The sequence below is a fragment of the Hemiscyllium ocellatum genome, unplaced genomic scaffold (assembly GCF_020745735.1).
Source record: "Hemiscyllium ocellatum isolate sHemOce1 unplaced genomic scaffold, sHemOce1.pat.X.cur. scaffold_3674_pat_ctg1, whole genome shotgun sequence".
Taxonomy (NCBI): domain Eukaryota; kingdom Metazoa; phylum Chordata; class Chondrichthyes; order Orectolobiformes; family Hemiscylliidae; genus Hemiscyllium; species Hemiscyllium ocellatum.
In genome coordinates, this window is record NW_026868555.1 from 1 (window position 1) to 19,154 (window position 19,154).

Sequence of the window (19,154 nt, forward strand, 5' to 3'; positions counted from 1 at the left end):
GAGCGTCGGTCGCAGCCCGCGGTCCGTTTCGGGAATCTTTCGATTCCTTCGGGGCCTGGCCCTTCCGCGAGCTGGTGATGGGAAGGGGCTAGAGTGACCCAGCCGGTGGGTGGGGGCGAGGGAGGGAGTTCACGGCGCAGAGCGGGCGTCGCCGCGGTGACTCACGGAGAACAGCATGTTCTTCTTGTCCTGGTTCACAGCTCGAGGGTCTGGCACGGGGTCGGTGTGCTTGATGACCGATACCGACTCGCCTTGGCGCAAATGGAAAGAAGCAGCAAGTCAGCAAGGGGGGGGGGGGTGCCGCTTGACCGAGACCCGCTCACGTTCCCCACCCCCACCCCCAACACAGGCTCGCTGGCTGGGCCCAGCCGCCGGCCTGGAGTCACGTGTAGGTCAGAGGTCAGAGCACCCCACCCATCTCTCCGTGACTCTCACTGTGGGTTTCGCTCTCAATCCCGGGAGGGAGCCGTCAGGAAGGGGAGGGGGGGGTGGCGTTTGGAACCCACAAGCCCCTGACCCAGGGGCAGCTAGGCCCACACCCCCACCGTCCCTGCCCGGTGTTAATCCAAAGGGACTCATCAGAGGGAGCGGCACTTTAACAGCAATGGGGAGCTGGGGTTGGGCAGAGCCGGGCGGGGGGGCGAGGACATGCACTGCCGGCGGCCAATGGGGTGGGGGGTGTCAGGCTCATGTCGGAGTGGGGTCGGGCTGAGGTCAGAGTGGGGTCAGACTGATCTCAATAAGGACAGAGTGAGGTCAGAGTGGGGTCAGAGTGAGGACAGTGGGGTCAGTGTGGGGTCAGAGTGGAGTCAGACTGAGGTCAGAGTGAGGACATTGGGGTCAGTGTGGGGTCAGACTGAGGTCAAAGTGGGGACAGAATGGGGTCAATGTGAAGTCAGCATGAGGACAGAGTGAGGTCAGTGTGGGGTCAAAGTGAGGACAGGGTGAGGGTGGGGTGGTCAGGGTGGGATGAGGTGATGTCAGAGTGAGGTCAGGGTGGGATCATGATGAGGGAGGGGTGAGGTCGAGGTAGGGTGGGGTCAGGGTGAAGTCGAGGTGAGGGTGAGGTCAGACTGAGGTCATGGTGGCGTCCGAGTGAGGTCGGGTTGAGGTGAGGGTGAGGTCAGGGTGTGGGTGGTGTGGGGTCAGTATGAGGTCAGGAAGGGGTCAGAGTGATGTCAAGGAGAGGTCAGGGTGAGAACAGGGTGGAGTCATGGCGAGGTCAGACAGGTCAGGATGATGATGGGACGAGGTCAGATTGAAGGCAGGATGGGGTCAGAGTGAGGTCAGGGTGAGGTCAGTGTGGGTCAGGGTGAGGTCGGTGTGGGTCAGGGTGAGGTCGGTGTGGGTCAGGGTGAGGTCAGGGTGGGGTCAGAGTGAGGTCGGGGTGAGGTCAGGGTGAGGTCGGGGTGCGGTCAGAGTGAGGTTGGGGGTGAGGTCGGGGTGGGTCAGGGTGAGGTCAGGGTGGCGTCGGTGTGGGTCAGGGTGAGGTCGGGATGGGGTCAGAGTGAGGTCGGGGTGAGGTCAGGGTGAGGTTGGGGTGGGGTCAGAGTGAGGTTGGGGTGAGGTCGGGGTGGGTCAGGGTGGGGTCGGGGTGAGGTCGGGGTGGGTCAGGGTGGGGTCAGGGTGAGGACGGGGTGAGGACGGAGTGGGTCAGGGTGAGGTCAGAGTGAGGTCAGGGTGAGGTCGTGGTGGGTCAGGGTGAGGACGGTGTAGGTCAGGGTAAGGTCGGGATGGGGTCAGAGTGAGGTCGGGGTGAGGTCGGTGTGGGTCAGGGTGAGGTCGGGATGGGGTCAGAGTGAGGTCGGGGTGGGTCAGGGTGAGGATGGTGTAGGTCAGCGTGAGGTCGGGATGGGTCAGGGTGGGGTCAGGGTGAAATCGGTGTGGGTCAGGGTGAGGTCGGAGTGAGGTCAGGATGAGGTTGGTGTGGGTCAGGGTGAGGTCAGAGTGAGCTCGGGGTGAGGTCAGGGTGAGGTCGGTGTGGGTCAGGGTGAGGTCGGGGTGGGTCAGGGTGAGGTCGGGGTGGGTCAGAGTTAGGTCGGGGTGAGGTCGGGGTGGGTCAGGGTGAGGTCAGAGTGAGGTCGGGGTGAGGACGGAGTGGGTCAGGGTGAGGTCAGAGTGAGGTCAGGGTGAGGTCGGGGTGGGTCAGGGTGAGGACGGTGTAGGTCAGGGTAAGGTCGGGGTGGGGTCAGGGTGAGGTTGGTGTGGGTCAGGGTAAGGTCGGGATGGGGTCAGAGTGAGGTCGGGGTGGGTCAGGGTGAGGACGGTGTAGGTCAGAGTGAGGTCGGGATGGGTCAGGGTGGGGTCAGGGTGAGATCGGTGTGAGACAGGGTGAGGTCGGAGTGAGGTCAGTGTGGGTCAGGTGAGGTTGGTGTGGGTCAGGGTGAGGTCAGAGTGAGGTTGGGGTGAGGTCAGAGTGAGGTTGGTGTGAGGTCGGGTTGGGGACAGGGCTAAGTCAGAGTGAGGTCAGGGTGAGGTCGGGGTGGGTCAGGGTGAGATCGGTGTGGGTCAGGGTGAGGTCGGGGTGGGTCAGGGTGAGGTCGGTGTGGGTCAGGGTGAGGTCGGGGTGAGGTCGGGGTGGTCAGGGTGAGGTCGGGTGGGTCAGGGTGGGGTCGGAGTGAGGTCGGGTGGGTCAGGGTGGGTCAGGGTGGGGTCGGAGTGAGGTCGGGGTGGGTCAGGGTGGGGTCAGGGTGGGGTCAGGGTGAGGTTGGTGTGGGTCAGGGTGAGGTCGGGGTGGGGACACGGTGAGGTCGGGGTGGGTCAGGGTGAGATCGGGGTGGGTCAGGGTGGGTCAGAGTGAGGTCGGGGTGAGGTCGGGGTGGGTCAGAGTGAGGTTGGGGTGAGGTCGGGGTGGGTCAGGGTGAGGTCGGTGTGGGTCAGGGTGAGGTTAGGGTGAGGTTGGGGTGGGTTGGGTTAAGGTCGGGGTGGGTCAGGCTGGGTCAGGGTGAGGTCGGAGTGAGGTCGGGGTGGGTCAGGGTGGGGTCAGGGTGAGGTCGGTGTGGGTCAGGGTGAGGTTGGGGTGGGGTCAGGGTGAGGTCGGGGTGAGTTCGGGGTGGGTCAGAGTGAGGTCGGGGTGGGGTCAGAGTGAGGTTAGGGTAAGGTCGGGGTGGGTCAGGGTGAGGTCGGAGTGAGGTCAGGGTGAGGTCAGTGTGGGTCAGGGTGAGGTTGGTGTGGGTCAGGGTGAGGTCAGAGTGAGCTCGGGGTGAGGTCAGGGTGAGGTCGGTGTGGGTCAGGGTGAGGTCGGGGTGGGTCAGAGTTAGGTCGGGGTGAGGTCGGGGTGGGTCAGGGTGAGGACGGAGTGGGTCAGGGTGAGGTCAGAGTGAGGTCAGGGTGAGGTCGAGGTGGGTCAGGGTGAGGACGGTGTAGGTCAGTGTAAGGTCGGGGTGGGGTCAGGGTGAGGTCGGTGTGGGTCAGGGTAAGGTCGGGATGGGGTCAGAGTGAGGTCGGGGTGGGTCAGGGTGAGGACGGTGTAGGTCAGAGTGAGGTCGGGATGGGTCAGGGTGGGGTCAGGGTGAGATCGGTGTGAGTCAGGGTGAGGTCGGAGTGAGGTCAGTGTGGGTCAGGTGAGGTTGGTGTGGGTCAGGGTGAGGTCAGAGTGAGGTTGGGGTGAGGTCAGAGTGAGGTTGGTGTGAGGTCGGGTTGGAGACAGGGCTAAGTCAGAGTGAGGTCAGGGTGAGGTCGGGGTGGGTCAGGGTGAGGTCGGTGTGGGTCAGGGTGAGATCGGGGTGGGTCAGGGTGAGATCGGGGTGGGTCAGGGTGAGATCGGGGTGAGCTCGGGGTGGTCAGGGTGAGGTCGGGTGGGTCAGGGTGGGGTCGGAGTGAGGTCGGGTGGGTCAGGGTGGGGTCAGGGTGAGGTTGGTGTGGGTCAGGGTGAGGTCGGGGTGGGGACACGGTGAGGTCGGGGTGGGTCAGGGTGAGATCGGGGTGGGTCAGGGTGGGTCAGAGTGAGGTCGGGGTGAGGTCGGGGTGGGTCAGAGTGAGGTTGGGGTGAGGTCGGGGTGGGTCAGGGTGAGGTCGGTATGGGTCAGGGTGAGGTTAGGGTGAGGTCGGGGTGGGTCAGGGTGAGGTCGGTGTGGGTCAGGGTGAGGTTAGGGTGAGGTCGGGATGGGTCGGGGTGGGTCAGGCTGGGTCAGGGTGAGGTCGGAGTGAGGTCGGGGTGGGTCAGGGTGGGGTCAGGGTGAGGTCGGTGTGGGTCAGGGTGAGGTTGGGGTGGGGTCAGGGTGAGGTCGGGGTGGGTCAGAGTGAGGTCGGGGTGGGTCAGGGTGAGGTTGGGGTGGGGTCAGAGTGAGGTTAGGGTAAGGTCGGGTTGGGTCAGGGTGAGGTCGGAGTGAGGTCAGGGTGAGGTCAGTGTGGGTCAGGGTGAGGTTGGCGTGGGTCAGGGTGAGGTCAGAGTGAGCTCGGGGTGAGGTCAGGGTGAGGTCGGTGTGGGTCAGGGTGAGGTCGGGGTGGGTCAGAGTTAGGTCGGGGTGAGGTCGGGGTGGGTCGGGGTGGGTCAGGGTGAGGTCAGAGTGAGGTCAGGGTGAGGTCAGAGTGAGGTCAGGGTGAGGTCGGTGTGGGTCAGGGTGAGGTCGGGGTGAGTTCGGGGTGGGTCAGGGTGAGGTCGGGGTGGGTCAGGGTGAGGTCGGGGTGGGGTCAGAGTGAGGTTAGGGTAAGGTCGGGGTGGGTCAGGGTGAGGTTGGGGTGGGGTCAGAGTGAGGTTAGAGTAAGGTCGGGGTGGGTCAGGGTGAGGTTGGGGTGGGGTCAGAGTTTGGTTAGGGTAAGGTCGGTGTGGGTCAGGGTGAGGTCGGGGTGGGTCAGGCTGGGTCAGGGTGAGGTCGGAGTGAGGTCGGGGTGGGTCAGGGTGGGGTCAGGGTGAGGTCGGGGTGGGGACACGGTGAGGTCGGGGTGATGAACACAGTCTGATTGCCCAGGGCTCTGCAGGGTGCCATGCTGGGTGACACCATGGGTTGGACAGGGCAGTACTTACCTGTCAGGATGGACTGATCGACCCGCAGGGTGGTGGAGATGATCTTGATGATCCTGATGTCAGCTGGCACCTTGTCACCAACTGTGGGGAAAGACACAGAGTTCAGAGACCGGACATCCCACAGACCCGACACTGGGAGCACTGGGTCCACAAGGATAGGTGGGTCAGCACCGAGGGAGCCCCGCACTGTGGGAGGGTCAGCGCCGAGGGAGCTCCGCACTGTGGGAGGGTCAGCGCCGAGGGAGCCCCGCACTGTGGGAGGGTCAGCACCGAGGCAGCCCCGCACTGTGGGAGGGTCAGCACCGAGGGAGCCCCGCACTGTGGGAGGGTCAGCGCCGAGGGAGCCCCGCACTGTGGGAGGGTCAGCGCCGAGGGAGCCCCGCACTGTGGGAGGGTCAGCGCCGAGGGAGCCCCGCACTGTGGGAGGGTCAGCACCGAGGCAGCCCCGCACTGTGGGAGGGTCAGCACCGAGGGAGCCCCGCACTGTGGGAGGGTCAGCGCCGAGGGAGCCCCGCACTGTGGGAGGGTCAGCGCCGAGGGAGCCCCGCACTGTGGGAGGGTCAGCGCCGAGGGAGCCCCGCACTGTGGGAGGGTCAGCGCCGAGGGAGCCCCGCACTGTGGGAGGGTCAGCGCCGAGGGACCCGCGCACTGTGGGAGGGTCAGCGCCGAGGGACCCCCGCACTGTGGGAGGGTCAGCGCCGAGGGAGCCCCGCACTGTGGAGGGTCAGCGCCGAGGGACCCCCGCACTGTGGGAGGGTCAGCGCCGTGGGAGCCCCGCACTGTGGGAGGGTCAGCGCCGAGGGAGCCCCGCACTGTGAGAGGGTCAGCGCCGAGGGAGGCCCGCACTGTGGGAGGGTCAGCGCCGAGGGAGCCCCGCACTGTGGGAGGGTCAGTGCTGAGTAGTGTCCAGGAGATGGCACTACATATTAACAGTAGGGTTAGTGTGAACAGAAGACTCTAAATCTAATTCTGGCCTGGCATTTTTGCCCATCCATTACTCACACATCTCCAGCCCCGACACCTCCTCCCTATCTCTGTAACCCCCCTACACCCCCTCCCTATCTCTGTAACCCCCCTACACCCCCTCCCTGTCTCTGTAACCCCCTACACCCCCTCCCTATCTCTGTAACCCCCCCTACACCCCCTCCCTATCTCTGTAACCCCCTATACCCCCTCCCTGTCTCTGTAACCTCCTACACCCCCTCCCTGTTTCTGTAACCCCCTACACCCCCTCCATATCCCTGTAACTCCCTACACCCCCTCCCTATCTCTGTAACTGTCTACACCCCCTCGCTATCTCTGTCACCCCCTACACCCCCTCCCTATCTCTATAACCCCACTACACCCCCTCCCTATCTCTGTAACACCCTACACCCCCTCCCTATCCCTGTAACCCCCCTACACCCCCTCCCTCTCTCTGTAACCCCCTACACCCCCTCCCTATCTCTGTCACCCCCTACACCCCCTCCCTATCTCTATAACCCCACTACACCCCCTCCCTATCTCTGTAACACCCTACACCCCCTCCCTATCCCTGTAACCCCCCTACACCCCCTCCCTCTCTCTGTAACCCCCCTACACCCCCTCCCTACCTCTGTAACCCCCTACACCCCCTCCCTATCCCTGTAACACCCTACATCCCCTCCCTATCCCTGTAACCCCCTACACCCCCTCCCTATCTCTGTAACCCCCTACACCCCCACCCTATCCCTGTAACTTCCTACACCCCCTCCCTGTCTCTGTAACCCCCTACACACCCTCCCTATCTCGATAACCCCCCTTTACCCCCTCCCTATCTCTGTCACCCCCTACACCCCCTCCCTATCTCTATAACCCCACTACACCCCCTCCCACTCTCTGTAATCCCCTACACCCCCTCCCTATCCCTGTAACCCCGCTACACCGCCTCCCTCTCTCTGTAACCCCCCTACACCCCCTCCCTATCTCTGTAACACCCTATACACCCTCCCGATCTCTGTAACCCGCTACACCCCCTCCCTATCTTGGTAACCTCACTACATCTCCTCCCTATCTCTGTAACCCCCTACACCCTCTCTCTATCTCTATAACCCCCTACACCCCCTCCCTATCTCTGTAACTCCCTACACCCCCTCCCTATCTCTGTAACCCCCTACACCCCCTCCCTATCTCTGTAACCCCCCTACACCCCCTCCCTATCTCTGTAACCCCACTACACCCCCTCCCTATCTCTGTAACCCCCTACACCCCCTCCCTGTCTCTGTAACCCCCTACACCCCCCTCCCTATCCCTGTAACCCCCTACACCCCCTCCCTATCTCTGTAACCCCCCTACACCCCCTCCCTATCCCTGTAACCCCCTACACCCCCTCCCTATCTCTGTAACCCCCTACACCCCCTCCCTGTCCCTGTAACCCCCTACACCCCCTCCCTATCTCTGTAACCCCCCTACACCCCCTCCCTGTCTCTGTAACCCCCTACACCCCCTCCCTATCCCTGTAACCCCCTACACCCCCTCCCTGTCTCTGTAACCCCCTACACCCCCTCCCTATCTCTGTAACCCCCTACACCCCCTCCCTATCCCTGTAACCCCCCTACACCCCCTCCCTATCTCTGTAACCCCCTACACCCCCTCCCTATCTCTGTAACCCCTCTACACTCCCTCCCTATCTCTGTAACCCCCTACACCCCCTCCCTATCTCTGTAACCCCCACACCCCCTCCCTATCTCTGTAACCCCCCTACACCCCCTCCCTATCTCTGTAACCCCCCTACACACCCTCCCTGTCTCTGTAACCCCCTACACCCCCTCCCTATCTCTGTAACCCCCTATACCCCCTCCCTGTCTCTGTAACCTCCTACACCCCCTCCCTGTTTCTGTAACCCCCTACACCCCCTCCATATCCCTGTAACCCCCTACACCCCCTCCCTATCTCTGTAACTGTCTACACCCCCTCGCTATCTCTGTCACCCCCTACACCCCCTCCCAATCTCTATAACCCCACTACACCCCCTCCCTATCTCTGTAACACCCTACACCCCCTCCCTATCCCTGTAACCCCCCTACACCCCCTCCCTCTCTCTGTAACCCCCCTACACCCCCTCCCTATCCCTGTAACGCCCTACATCCCCTCCCTATCCCTGTAACCCCCTACACCCCCTCCCTATCTCTGTAACCCCCTACACCCCCTCCCTATCCCTGTAACCCCTCTACACTCCCTCCCTATCTCTGTAACCCCCTACACCCCCTCCCTATCTCTGTAACCCTCCTACACCCCCTCCCTCTCTCTGTAACCCCCCTACACCCCCTCCCTATCCCTGTAACGCCCTACATCCCCTCCCTATCCCTGTAACCCCCTACACCCCCTCCCTATCTCTGTAACCCCCTACACCCCCTCCCTATCCCTGTAACCCCTCTACACTCCCTCCCTATCTCTGTAACCCCCTACACCCCCTCCCTATCTCTGTAACCCTCCTACACCCCCTCCCTATCCTTGTAACCCCCTACATCCCCTCCCTGTTTCTGTAACCCCCTACACCCCCTCCATATCCCTGTAACCCCCTACACCCCCTCCCTATCTCTGTAACTGTCTACACCCCCTCGCTATCTCTGTCACCCCCTACACCCCCTCCCTATCTCTATAACCCCACACCCCCTCCCTATCCCTGTAACCCCCCTACACCCCCTCCCTCTCTCTGTAACCCCCTACACCCCCTCCCTATCTCTGTCACCCCCTACACCCCCTCCCTATCTCTATAACCCCACTACACCCCCTCCCTATCTCTGTAACACCCTACACCCCCTCCCTATCCCTGTAACCCCCCTACACCCCCTCCCTCTCTCTGTAACCCCCCTACACCCTCTCCCTACCTCTGTAACCCCCTACACCCCCTCCCTATCCCTGTAACGCCCTACATCCCCTCCCTATCCCTGTAACCCCCTACACCCCCTCCCTATCTCTGTAACGCCCTACACCCCCACCCTATCCCTGTAACTTCCTACACCCCCTCCCTGTCTCTGTAACCCCCTACACACCCTCCCTATCTCTATAACCCCCCTTTACCCCCTCCCTATCTCTGTAACCTCCTACACCCCCTCCCTGTTTCTGTAACCGTCTACACCCCCTCGCTATCTCTGTCACCCCCTACACCCCCTCCCTATCTCTATAACCCCACTACACCCCCTCCCACTCTCTGTAATCCCCTACACCCCCTCCCTATCCCTGTAACCCCGCTACACCGCCTCCCTCTCTCTGTAACCCCCCTACACCCCCTCCCTATCTCTGTAACACCCTATACACCCTCCCGATCTCTGTAACCCACTACACCCCCTCCCTATCTTGGTAACCCCACTACATCTCCTCCCTATCTCTGTAACCCCCTACACCCTCTCTCTATCTCTATAACCCCCTACACCCCCTCCCTATCTCTGTAACTCCCTACACCCCCTCCCTATCTCTGTAACCCGCTACACCCCCTCCCTATCCCTGTAATCCCCTACACCCCCTCCCTATCTCTGTAACCCCCTACACCCCCTCCCTGTCCCTGTAACCCCCGCTACACCCCCTCCCTATCTCTGTAACCCTCTACACCCCCTCCCTATCTCTGTAACCCTCTACACCCCCTCCCTATCTCTGAGTGAGGGTGGATCGGCCATGTTACATTACCCATAGTGTTCAGGGGTGTGTAGGTTAGGGTGGATCGGCCATGTTACATTGCCCATAGTGCTCAGGGGTGTGTAGGTTAGGGTGGATCGGCCATGTTACATTGCCCATAGTGTTCAGGGGTGTGTAGGTTAGGGTGGATCGGCCATGTTACATTGCCCATAGTGTTCAGGGGTGTGTAGGTTAGGGTGGATCGGCCATGTTACATTGCCCATAGTGTTCAGGGGTGTGTAGGTTAGGGTGGATCGGCCATGTTACATTGCCCATAGTGTTCAGGGGTGTGTAGGTTAGGGTGGATCGGCCATGTTACATTGCCCATAGTGTTCAGGGGTGTGTAGGTTAGGGTGGATCGGCCATGTTACATTGCCCATAGTGTTCAGGGGTGTGTAGGTTAGGGTGGATCGGCCATGTTACATTGCCCATAGTGTTCAGGGGTGTGTAGGTTAGGGTGGATCGGCCATGTTACATTGCCCATAGTGTTCAGGGGTGTGTAGGTTAGGGTGGATCGGCCATGTTACATTGCCCATAGTGTTCAGGGGTGTGTAGGTTAGGGTGGATCGGCCATGTTACATTGCCCATAGTGTTCAGGGGTGTGTAGGTTAGGGTGGATCGGCCATGTTACATTGCCCATAGTGTTCAGGGGTGTGTAGGTTAGGGTGGATCGGCCATGTTACATTGCCCATAGTGTTCAGGGGTGTGTAGGTTAGGGTGGATCGGCCATGTTACATTGCCCATAGTGTTCAGGGGTGTGTAGGTTAGGGTGGATCGGCCATGTTACATTGCCCATAGTGTTCAGGGGTGTGTAGGTTAGGGTGGATCGGCCATGTTACATTGCCCATAGTGTTCAGGGGTGTGTAGGTTAGGGTGGATCGGCCATGTTACATTGCCCATAGTGCTCAGGGGTGTGTAGGTTAGGGTGGATCGGCCATGTTACATTGCCCATAGTGCTCAGGGGTGTGTAGGTTAGGGTGGATCGGCCATGTTACATTGCCCATAGTGTTCAGGGGTGTGTAGGTTAGAGTGGATCGGCCATGTTACATTGCCCATAGTGCTCAGGGGTGTGTAGGTTAGGGTGGATCGGCCATGTTACATTGCCCATAGTGTTCAGGGGTGTGTAGGTTAGGGTGGATCGGCCATGTTACATTGCCCATAGTGTTCAGGGGTGTGTAGGTTAGGGTGGATCGGCCATGTTACATTGCCCATAGTGTTCAGGGGTGTGTAGGTTAGGGTGGATCGGCCATGTTACATTGCCCATAGTGTTCAGGGGTGTGTAGGTTAGGGTGGATCGGCCATGTTACATTGCCCATAGTGTTCAGGGTGTGTAGGTTAGGGTGGATCGGCCATGTTACATTGCCCATATTGCTCAGGGGTGTGTAGGTTAGGGTGGATCGGCCATGTTACATTGCCCATAGTGTTCAGGGGTGTGTAGGTTAGGGTGGATCGGCCATGTTACATTGCCCATAGTGTTCAGGGGTGTGTAGGTTAGGGTGGATCGGCCATGTTACATTGCCCATAGTGTTCAGGGGTGTGTAGGTTAGGGTGGATCGGCCATGTTACATTGCCCATAGTGTTCAGGGTGTGTAGGTTAGGGTGGATCGGCCATGTTACATTGCCCATAGTGTTCAGGGGTGTGTAGGTTAGGGTGGATCGGCCATGTTACATTGCCCATAGTGCTCAGGGGTGTGTAGGTTAGGGTGGATCGGCCATGTTACATTGCCCATAGTGTTCAGGGGTGTGTAGGTTAGGGTGGATCGGCCATGTTACATTGCCCATAGTGTTCAGGGGTGTGTAGGTTAGGGTGGATCGGCCATGTTACATTGCCCATAGTGTTCAGGGGTGTGTAGGTTAGGGTGGATCGGCCATGTTACATTGCCCATAGTGTTCAGGGGTGTGTAGGTTAGGGTGGATCGGCCATGTTACATTGCCCATAGTGCTCAGGGATGTGTAGGTTAGGGTGGATCGGCCATGTTACATTGCCCATAGTGTTCAGGGGTGTGTAGGTTAGGGTGGATCGGCCATGTTACATTGCCCATAGTGTTCAGGGGTGTGTAGGTTAGGGTGGATCGGCCATGTTACATTGCCCATAGTGTTCAGGGGTGTGTAGGTTAGGGTGGATCGGCCATGTTACATGGACGGGGAGAGGGAGTGAGAGGGGGAATGTGAGAGACACAGAGGGACACAGAGAGAGAGGGGGTGAAAATGAGAGACCGAGAGGAACAGGGAGTGAGACAGAAAGAGAGAGGAAAGTGAGAGACATGGAGGGACACAGAGAGAGAGAAGGGGAAGGAGAGGGATACAAAGGGATTAAGTGAGAGAGAGAGAGAGGAGTACATGTACAGTGCTACCTAGAGCCTGCAGCTTGGAACTGCAACGTGACTGTTGACATAGCAATAAGCGAAGTTGTGAGTGAGCCATGGCAGTGGGAGAGAAGCTTCCTAGACAGGCAGTGTGTGGAAGATTGTGGAATGTGACCGGGAAGGAGCCAGCTGTTAAACAGCTCCTGAACCTGAGCTCTCGGCATTGCTGTGGAACCCTGGACTGTGGCCAACGGGGTAACAGAGAAGGTCGCGGGGAGGGGAGGGGGGGGGAGTGCAGGTGCTGCAGGCTAGGCTTTATATAACCCCTTAGCAGAGCGTCTCCCAGTGCCGCCCTCGGGGCTGGGCATCTCCTCCAGCTCCCAGGCTGGTATATCCGCCATGTCATCACATTCTCCAGGAGCTGTAGCCATGGCCTTACAAGGTGACCAGAGAGTGTCAGAGTGGTCACGGCGAGATCGTGTGTTCCCTCCTCCCTGTGGGAGCAGCCGGGGGGGGGGGGGGGGAGTTGGACAGGTGGTGAGGAGGAATACAGAGAGAGAGAGACAGAGAGAGAGAGAGATAGACAGAGACAGACAAAGAGACACAGAGAGAGAGTGAGAGGGAGTGAGAGACAGAGAGAGAGAATGAGAGAGTGAGAGAGGGAGACATAGAAAGGGAGTGGGAGAGAGAGTGAGAGTGACAGAGAGAGTGAGAGAGAGAGAGAGAATGAGAAAGTGAGAGAGGGAGACATTGAATAGGAGAGGGAGAGAGAATGAGAGAGAGAGATAGACAGAGACAGACAGAGAGAGAGAGTGAGAGAGAGACAGATAGAGAGAGACAGATAGAGAGAGAGAGAGAGTGAGAGAGAGAGACAGAGAGAGAGAGATAGACAGAGACAGACAGAGAGACAGAGAGAGAGTGAGAGGGAGTGAGAGACAGAGGGAGAATGAGAGAGAGAGAGAGACGGAGACATAGAAAGGGAGTGGGAGAGAGAGTGAGAGAGACAGAGAGAGTGAGAGACAGAGAGAGAGAATGAGAAAGTGAGAGAGGGAGACATAGAATGGGAGAGGGAGAGAGAGTGAGAGAGAGAGATAGAGACAGACAGAGAGAGAGAGTGAGACAGAGAGCGAGAGACGGACATAGAGAGAGAGAGGGAGACAGAATGGGAGAAGGAGAGAGAGTGAGAGAGACAGAGAGAGAGAGAGAGAGAGAGAAAGGGAGACAGAGAGAGGGAGAGAGAGAGAGACATGATGAGAGAAAGGCAGGGAGAGTGATACAGAGAGAAAGGGAGACAGAGAGAGGGAGAGAGAGAGAAAGAGACAGAGAGAGTGGCAGAAAAGAGACAGAGGGTGGAGACAGAGACAGACACAGAGACAGATAGACACAGAGAGAGATAGACAGAGACAAAAAAGGCAGGGAGAGAGACACAGAGAGAAAGGGAGACAGAGAGAGGGAGAGAGAAGACAGCAAGATAGGGAGAGAGTGGCAAAAGAGAGACAGAAGGGGGAGACAGAGACGGACTGACAGAGGGGGGGGGGGGGATTGGGGGTTGAGGGGGGGGGCAGGGAGCTCTCTCACTGGCACCAGGAATGAACACAGTGGAAAGTGCACTCCTTTTGAAAGGGCTCACCCGGGAAGGATACCCAGGGGCTGGAGAGGGCTTCAGGTCGTTGCCCCCTCCCTTCCCCCCATCCACCATCCCTCCAGGCGGTGACTGGATCGGACACGAGTTAGCAGGTGGCCACTCGGCCCCTCCCCTCCAGCCTGACCCCTGCCCGGTTCGGTAAGATCCCGGCTGACTGGATCGTAACCCTGAGAGCACCCACCCACTTATCCTGCTCCCTCCTTTACACCCTCTTCTTTAAATGTACCTGAAAAACACTCTGCCTTCCCACCTCGCGGGGAGGGGCAGAGAATTCCAAAGACTCAAGGGAAAGCAAACTCTTCCTCTTTGTTTAAACAGGGACCCCCTGATGTGCTACAGAAGGAACCCCCCCCTCCCCACTTCACATTCTCCCTCCATCCTCCTCTCAGGGTCTTAGATGTTCCGTTCCAGTCAGCTCTGACACTTCCGCACCCCAACCTTTCCTTGAAAATTAATCTGCTCGTTCCCGGGATCACCTTCTCTGATCCGTCTCCATCCCAGTTCTTTCATTCCTTATACGAGGTGACCAGTGCGGTCCTCCGGCCGGGCTGCTCTCACCGCCATCCTCCATAACGGCAGCATCACCTCCCTCCTCTTGTGTTTCAACGTCCCTTTGCAATGAACCCCAACACCCTCGGAGTTTTGCTGAACACTTGTCGGAGCTGCGCACTGCCCTTGTGCGAGTCATGTACTCGGACACCCAGATCCCTCTGCGGCTCTCAGCTCTGCAACCTCTCACCGTTTGGATAACGGGCTGTGCTTTTTTTTTTCAGAAACCCTTCCTGGCAAACTTCACCCTTTCCCGCAACGTTCTCCTAACTCACTGAACCGCTCCCTCTCTCTATCAGGGCTCCTTCGCGGCACACCTTCCAACCTCTCTCTCCCCCGGGCCACCGGCAAACGTAGCGGCCCGACCTTTGACCCTACCTTCATCGAGTCGCTTCGGCCTCAGGGCTGACTGCTCGGGACAGCGTGTCGGCCCTGAACAAGACCCTGTCAGTCAGGCAAGCGTCTCTCTGTGCCAATGTGTCCCCCTTCCCTACACCACAAGCTGTGCCTTTCCACAATAACCTTCAACCTCATCAAATCAACAGAAACACACCCACTGGTTTCCCCGTTTCTCTCTTTAAAGAACTCTGGTAACTGAGTGCGATGTGATTTCCCCCCTCCTCCCCCACCAGCGCCTGGGCTCCGTCGGACTACCTCACACTTACCCACCTGCCTTTAACAGCAACTAGGAAGGGGTTTTCCCAGTGACGGTTACGGAGCTAACTGGCCTGGCGTTCTCCTGCTTTCTGAGTAAAGGAGAGACAGTCCAACGGCACCAGCCCCTAAATCACTGGGGTATCGGTGATTCAGAGGAGCTACTTAAGAGCCAAGGATGGAGCCCATCAGGAGTCAGGCCCTGCTCAGTCCCCAGCGCCAACAGTTGACTCCGATCTCCTTCCCTGGGGATTGTCGCTTTCCTGATTTCCTCTTGCCCTGCTCAATTCACCTGCTGTTTCCCGATTCGACGTTATTCATTCTGCAGTTGGCCTCGCTGCGGGAACCACACTCACTTTGTTAACTTGTTTTGTCTGTTCATTTTTTTTAATGGAAACTCTTATTATCTGCTTTTACATTTCTGGCTAGCTTTCTCTCATGCCCTAACTTCTCCAACCTCGTTTGGTCATCCTTTGCTGTTTTTTAAAAAATATTCTGTCCAACCTTCTGACCTGGTGCGGCCATGTGGTTTGGGTTACGTTCGGTTAAAGCAGTGAGGTCTGAGTGGGAATAGAGGGAAGAGGGGAGATGGTGGTGTGATGGATACCGGGGTTGGCCAGGATAGGCACGGCAGGCTGAATGGTCTCGTTTCTGTGTCTATTACCATTCTGCAACTGAGGGGGACAGAGAGAGAGAGAGACAGAGAGAGAGAGAGAGAGAAAGGCAGAGTCGGAGAGAGAGTGAGATGGAGACCGAGATAGAGAGAGAGAGAGAGAGAGTGGGAGACAAAGAGAGATAGACACACAGGGAGAGACAGAGAGACAGATAGAGACAGAGGAAAAAAACAGAGAGAGAGAGAGATGGAGACAGACAGAGAGAGAGAGACAGAGACAAACAGAGAAAGAACCCAGAGAGAGTGATAGAGAGAGAGAGAGTGATGGAGACAGAGAGAGAGAGATGGAGACAGAGAGAGAGTGATGGAGACAGAGAGAGAGAGATGGAGACAGAGAGAGAGAGTGATGGAGACAGAGAGAGAGAGAGAGATGGAGACAGAGAAAGAGAGAGAGATGGAGACATAGAGAATGATGGAGACAGAGAGAGTGATGGAGAGAGAGAGATGGAGACAGAGTGAGAGTGATGGAGACAGAGAGAGAGAGAGATGGAGACAGAGAGAGTGAGAGATGGAGACAGAGTGAGAGTGATGGAGACAGAGAGAGAGAGATGGAGACAGAGAGAGTGATAGAGACACAGAGAGAGTGATGGAGACACAGAGAGAGAGAGAAAGACAGCAACAGAGGGAGACAGAGAGAGAGAGAGAGTGATGGAGACAGAGAGAATGATGGAGACAGAGAGAGTGATGGAGAGAGAGTGATGGAGATGGAAAGAGATAGAGACACAGAGAGAGTGGTGGAGACAGAGAGAGAGAGAGATGGAGACAGAGAGAGAGAGTGATGGAGACACAGAGAGAGATGGAGACAGAGAGAGTGAGAGATGGAGACAGAGTGAGAGTGATGGAGACAGAGAGAGTGATGGAGACACAGAGAGAGAGAGAAAGACAGCAACAGAGGGAGACAGAGAGAGAGAGATGGAGACAGAGAGAGCGATGGAGATAGATTGATGGAGACGGAGAGAGTGATGGAGATGGAGATGGAGAGAGAAATGGAGACAGAGAGTGTGATGGAGACAAAGAGAGAGTGATGAAGACAGAGAGAGATGGAGAAAGAGAGAGAGAGAGAGAGAGATGGAGACAGAGTGACTGAGACGGAGAGAGTGATGGAGTGAGAGAGAGAAAGTGATGGAGACAGAGATGGAGACAGAGAGAGAGAGATGGAGACAGAGAGAGTGATGGAGATGGAGAGAGAGAGATGGTGACAGAGAGAGAGTGATGAAGACAGAGAGAGTGATGGAGACAGAGAGAGTGATGGAGACGGAGAGAGAAATGGAGATAGACAGAGTGATGGAGACGGAGAGAGAGATGGAGACAGAGAGAGAGTGATGAAGACAGAGAGAGTGATGGAGACAGTAACAGTGGGAGACAGAGAGAGAGATGGAGACAGAGGGTGAGTGATGGAGAAAGAGAGAGTGATGGAGAAAGAGAGAGAGTGATGGAGAGAGAGAGAGAGTGATGGAGACAGAGAGAAATGGAGACAGAGAGAGAGGGAAGAAGACAGAGAGAGAGAGATGGAGACAGAAAGCGAGTGATGGAGTGGGAGAGAGACATGGAGACAGAGAGAATGATGGAGAGAGAGTGATGGAGATGGAAAGAGATAGAGACACAGAGAGAGAGAGATGGAGACAGAGAGAGAGTGATGGAGACACAGAGAGAGAGAGATGGAGACAGAGAGAGAAAGGGAAAGACAGCAACAGAGGGAGAGAGAGAGAGAGAGAGAGAGAGAGAGATGGAGACAGAGTGATGGAGACGGAGAGAGTGATGGAGATGGAGAGAGAAATGGAGACAGAGAGAGAGTGATGGAAACAGAGAAAGAGATGGAGACAGAGAGAGTGATGGAGACACAGAGAGAGAGAGAGAGAGAGATGGAGTCAGAGAGAGTGATGGAGAGAGAGTGATGGAGACGGAAAGAGATAGAGACACAGAGAGAGAGATGGAGACACAGAGAGAGTGATGGAGAGAGAGAGAGAGAATGATGGAGACAGAGAGAGAGATGGAGACACAGAGAGAGTGATGGAGACAGAGAGACAGTGATGGAGACAGAGAGAGAGAGAGATGGAGACAGAGAGAGAGAGAGATGGAGACAGGGAGAGAGAGAGAGAGAGAGAGACAGAGAGAGAGTGATGGAGACAGAGGGTGAGTGATGGAACCAGAGAGAGGGTGATGGAGAGAGAGAGAGAGAGAGTGATGGAGACAGAGACGAAGACAGAGAGAGAGTGATGAAGACGGAGAGAGTGATGGAGACACAGAGAGAGTGATGGAGACAGAGAGAGAGTGATAGAGACACAGAGAGAGAGAGATGGAGACAGAGTGAGAATGATGGAGACCGAGAGAGTGATGGAGACAGAGGGAGTGATGGAGAGAGAAAGAGAGTGATAGAGACACAGAGAGAGTGGTGGAGACAGAGAGAGAGAGAGATGGAGACAGAGTGAGAGTGATGGAGACAGAGAGAGAGAGAAAGACAGCAACAGAGGGAGAGAGAGAGAGATGAGACAGAGAGAGAGAGATGGAGACAGAGAGAGAGTGATGAAGACAGAGAGAGAGAGAGAGAGAGTGATTGAAACAGAGAGAGAGAGATGGAGACAGAGAGACAGAGAGAGAGAGAGAGAGAGAGAGAGAGAGAGACAGAGAGGAAGACAGAGGGTGAGTGATGTAGTCCGAGAGAGAGTGATGGAGAGAGAGAGAGAGAGTGATGGAGACAGAGAGTGATGGAGACAGAGAGAGTGATAGAGACAGAGAGAGAGAGAGAGAGAGAGATGGAGACAGAGAGAGTGATGGAGAAAGAGAGAGAGTGATGAAGAGAGAGAGAGTGATGGAGAGAGAGGGAGAGATGGAGAGAGAGAGAGTGATGGAGACAAAGAGAGAGAGAGATGGAGACAGAGAGAGAGATGGAGACAGAGAGAGTGATGGAGAAAGAGAGAGAGTGATGAAGAGCGAGAGAGTGATGGAGACAGAGAGAGTGATGGAGACAGAGAGAGAGAGAGACAGGGAGAGAGAGATGAAGACAGAGAGAGTGATGGAGACAGAGAGACAGAGTAATGGAAACCAAAGAGAGAGAGAGATGGAGACAGAGAGAGAGTGATGGAGAGAGAGTGATGGAGACGGAGAGAGTGATGGAGATGGAGAGAGAGTGATGGAGACAGAGAGAGAAATGGAGACAGAGAGAGAGTGATGGAGATGGAGAGAGAGTGATGGAGACAGAGAGAGAAATGGAGACAGAGAGAGAGTGATGGAGACAGAGAGAGAGATGGAGACAGAGAGAGAGTGATGGAGACAGAGAGAGAGAGTGATGGAGAGAGAGTGATGGAGACGGAGAGAGTGATGGAGATGGAGAGAGAGTGATGGAGACAGAGAGAGAAATGGAGACAGAGAGAGAGTGATGGAGACAGAGAGAGTGATGGAGACAGAGAGAGAGAGAGAGAGACAGGGAGAGAGAGATGAAGACAGAGAGAGTGATGGAGACAGAGAGAGAGAGTAATGGAAACCAAAGAGAGAGAGAGATGGAGACAGAGAGAGAGAGTGATGGAGAGAGAGTGATGGAGACGGAGAGAGTGATGGAGATGGAGAGAGAGTGATGGAGACAGAGAGAGAAATGGAGACAGAGAGAGAGTGATGGAGACAGAGAGAGAGATGGAGACAGAGAGAGAGAGATGGAGACAGAGAGAGAGTGATGGAGACAGAGAGAGAGTGATGGAGACAGAGAAAGAGTGATGCAGACAGAGAGAGAGTGAT

At 57.1% G+C, this 19,154-nt stretch overlaps 1 protein-coding gene across 1 annotated transcript in view; it reads right to left on the reverse strand.

Moving 5' to 3' along the window:
• Positions 1 to 129: 129 nt before the first annotated feature.
• Positions 130 to 19,154, reverse strand: part of LOC132813405 (sarcoplasmic/endoplasmic reticulum calcium ATPase 1-like) — a 35,711-nt gene continuing 16,686 nt past the window's right edge. The window contains exons 6-7 of the mRNA XM_060823145.1: positions 4,967 to 5,047; positions 130 to 251 (exon numbers count right to left, since the gene is read on the reverse strand). Coding sequence (XP_060679128.1) covers positions 130 to 251; positions 4,967 to 5,047 — 203 coding nt within the window. The remainder of the gene's footprint in view (positions 252 to 4,966; positions 5,048 to 19,154) is intronic.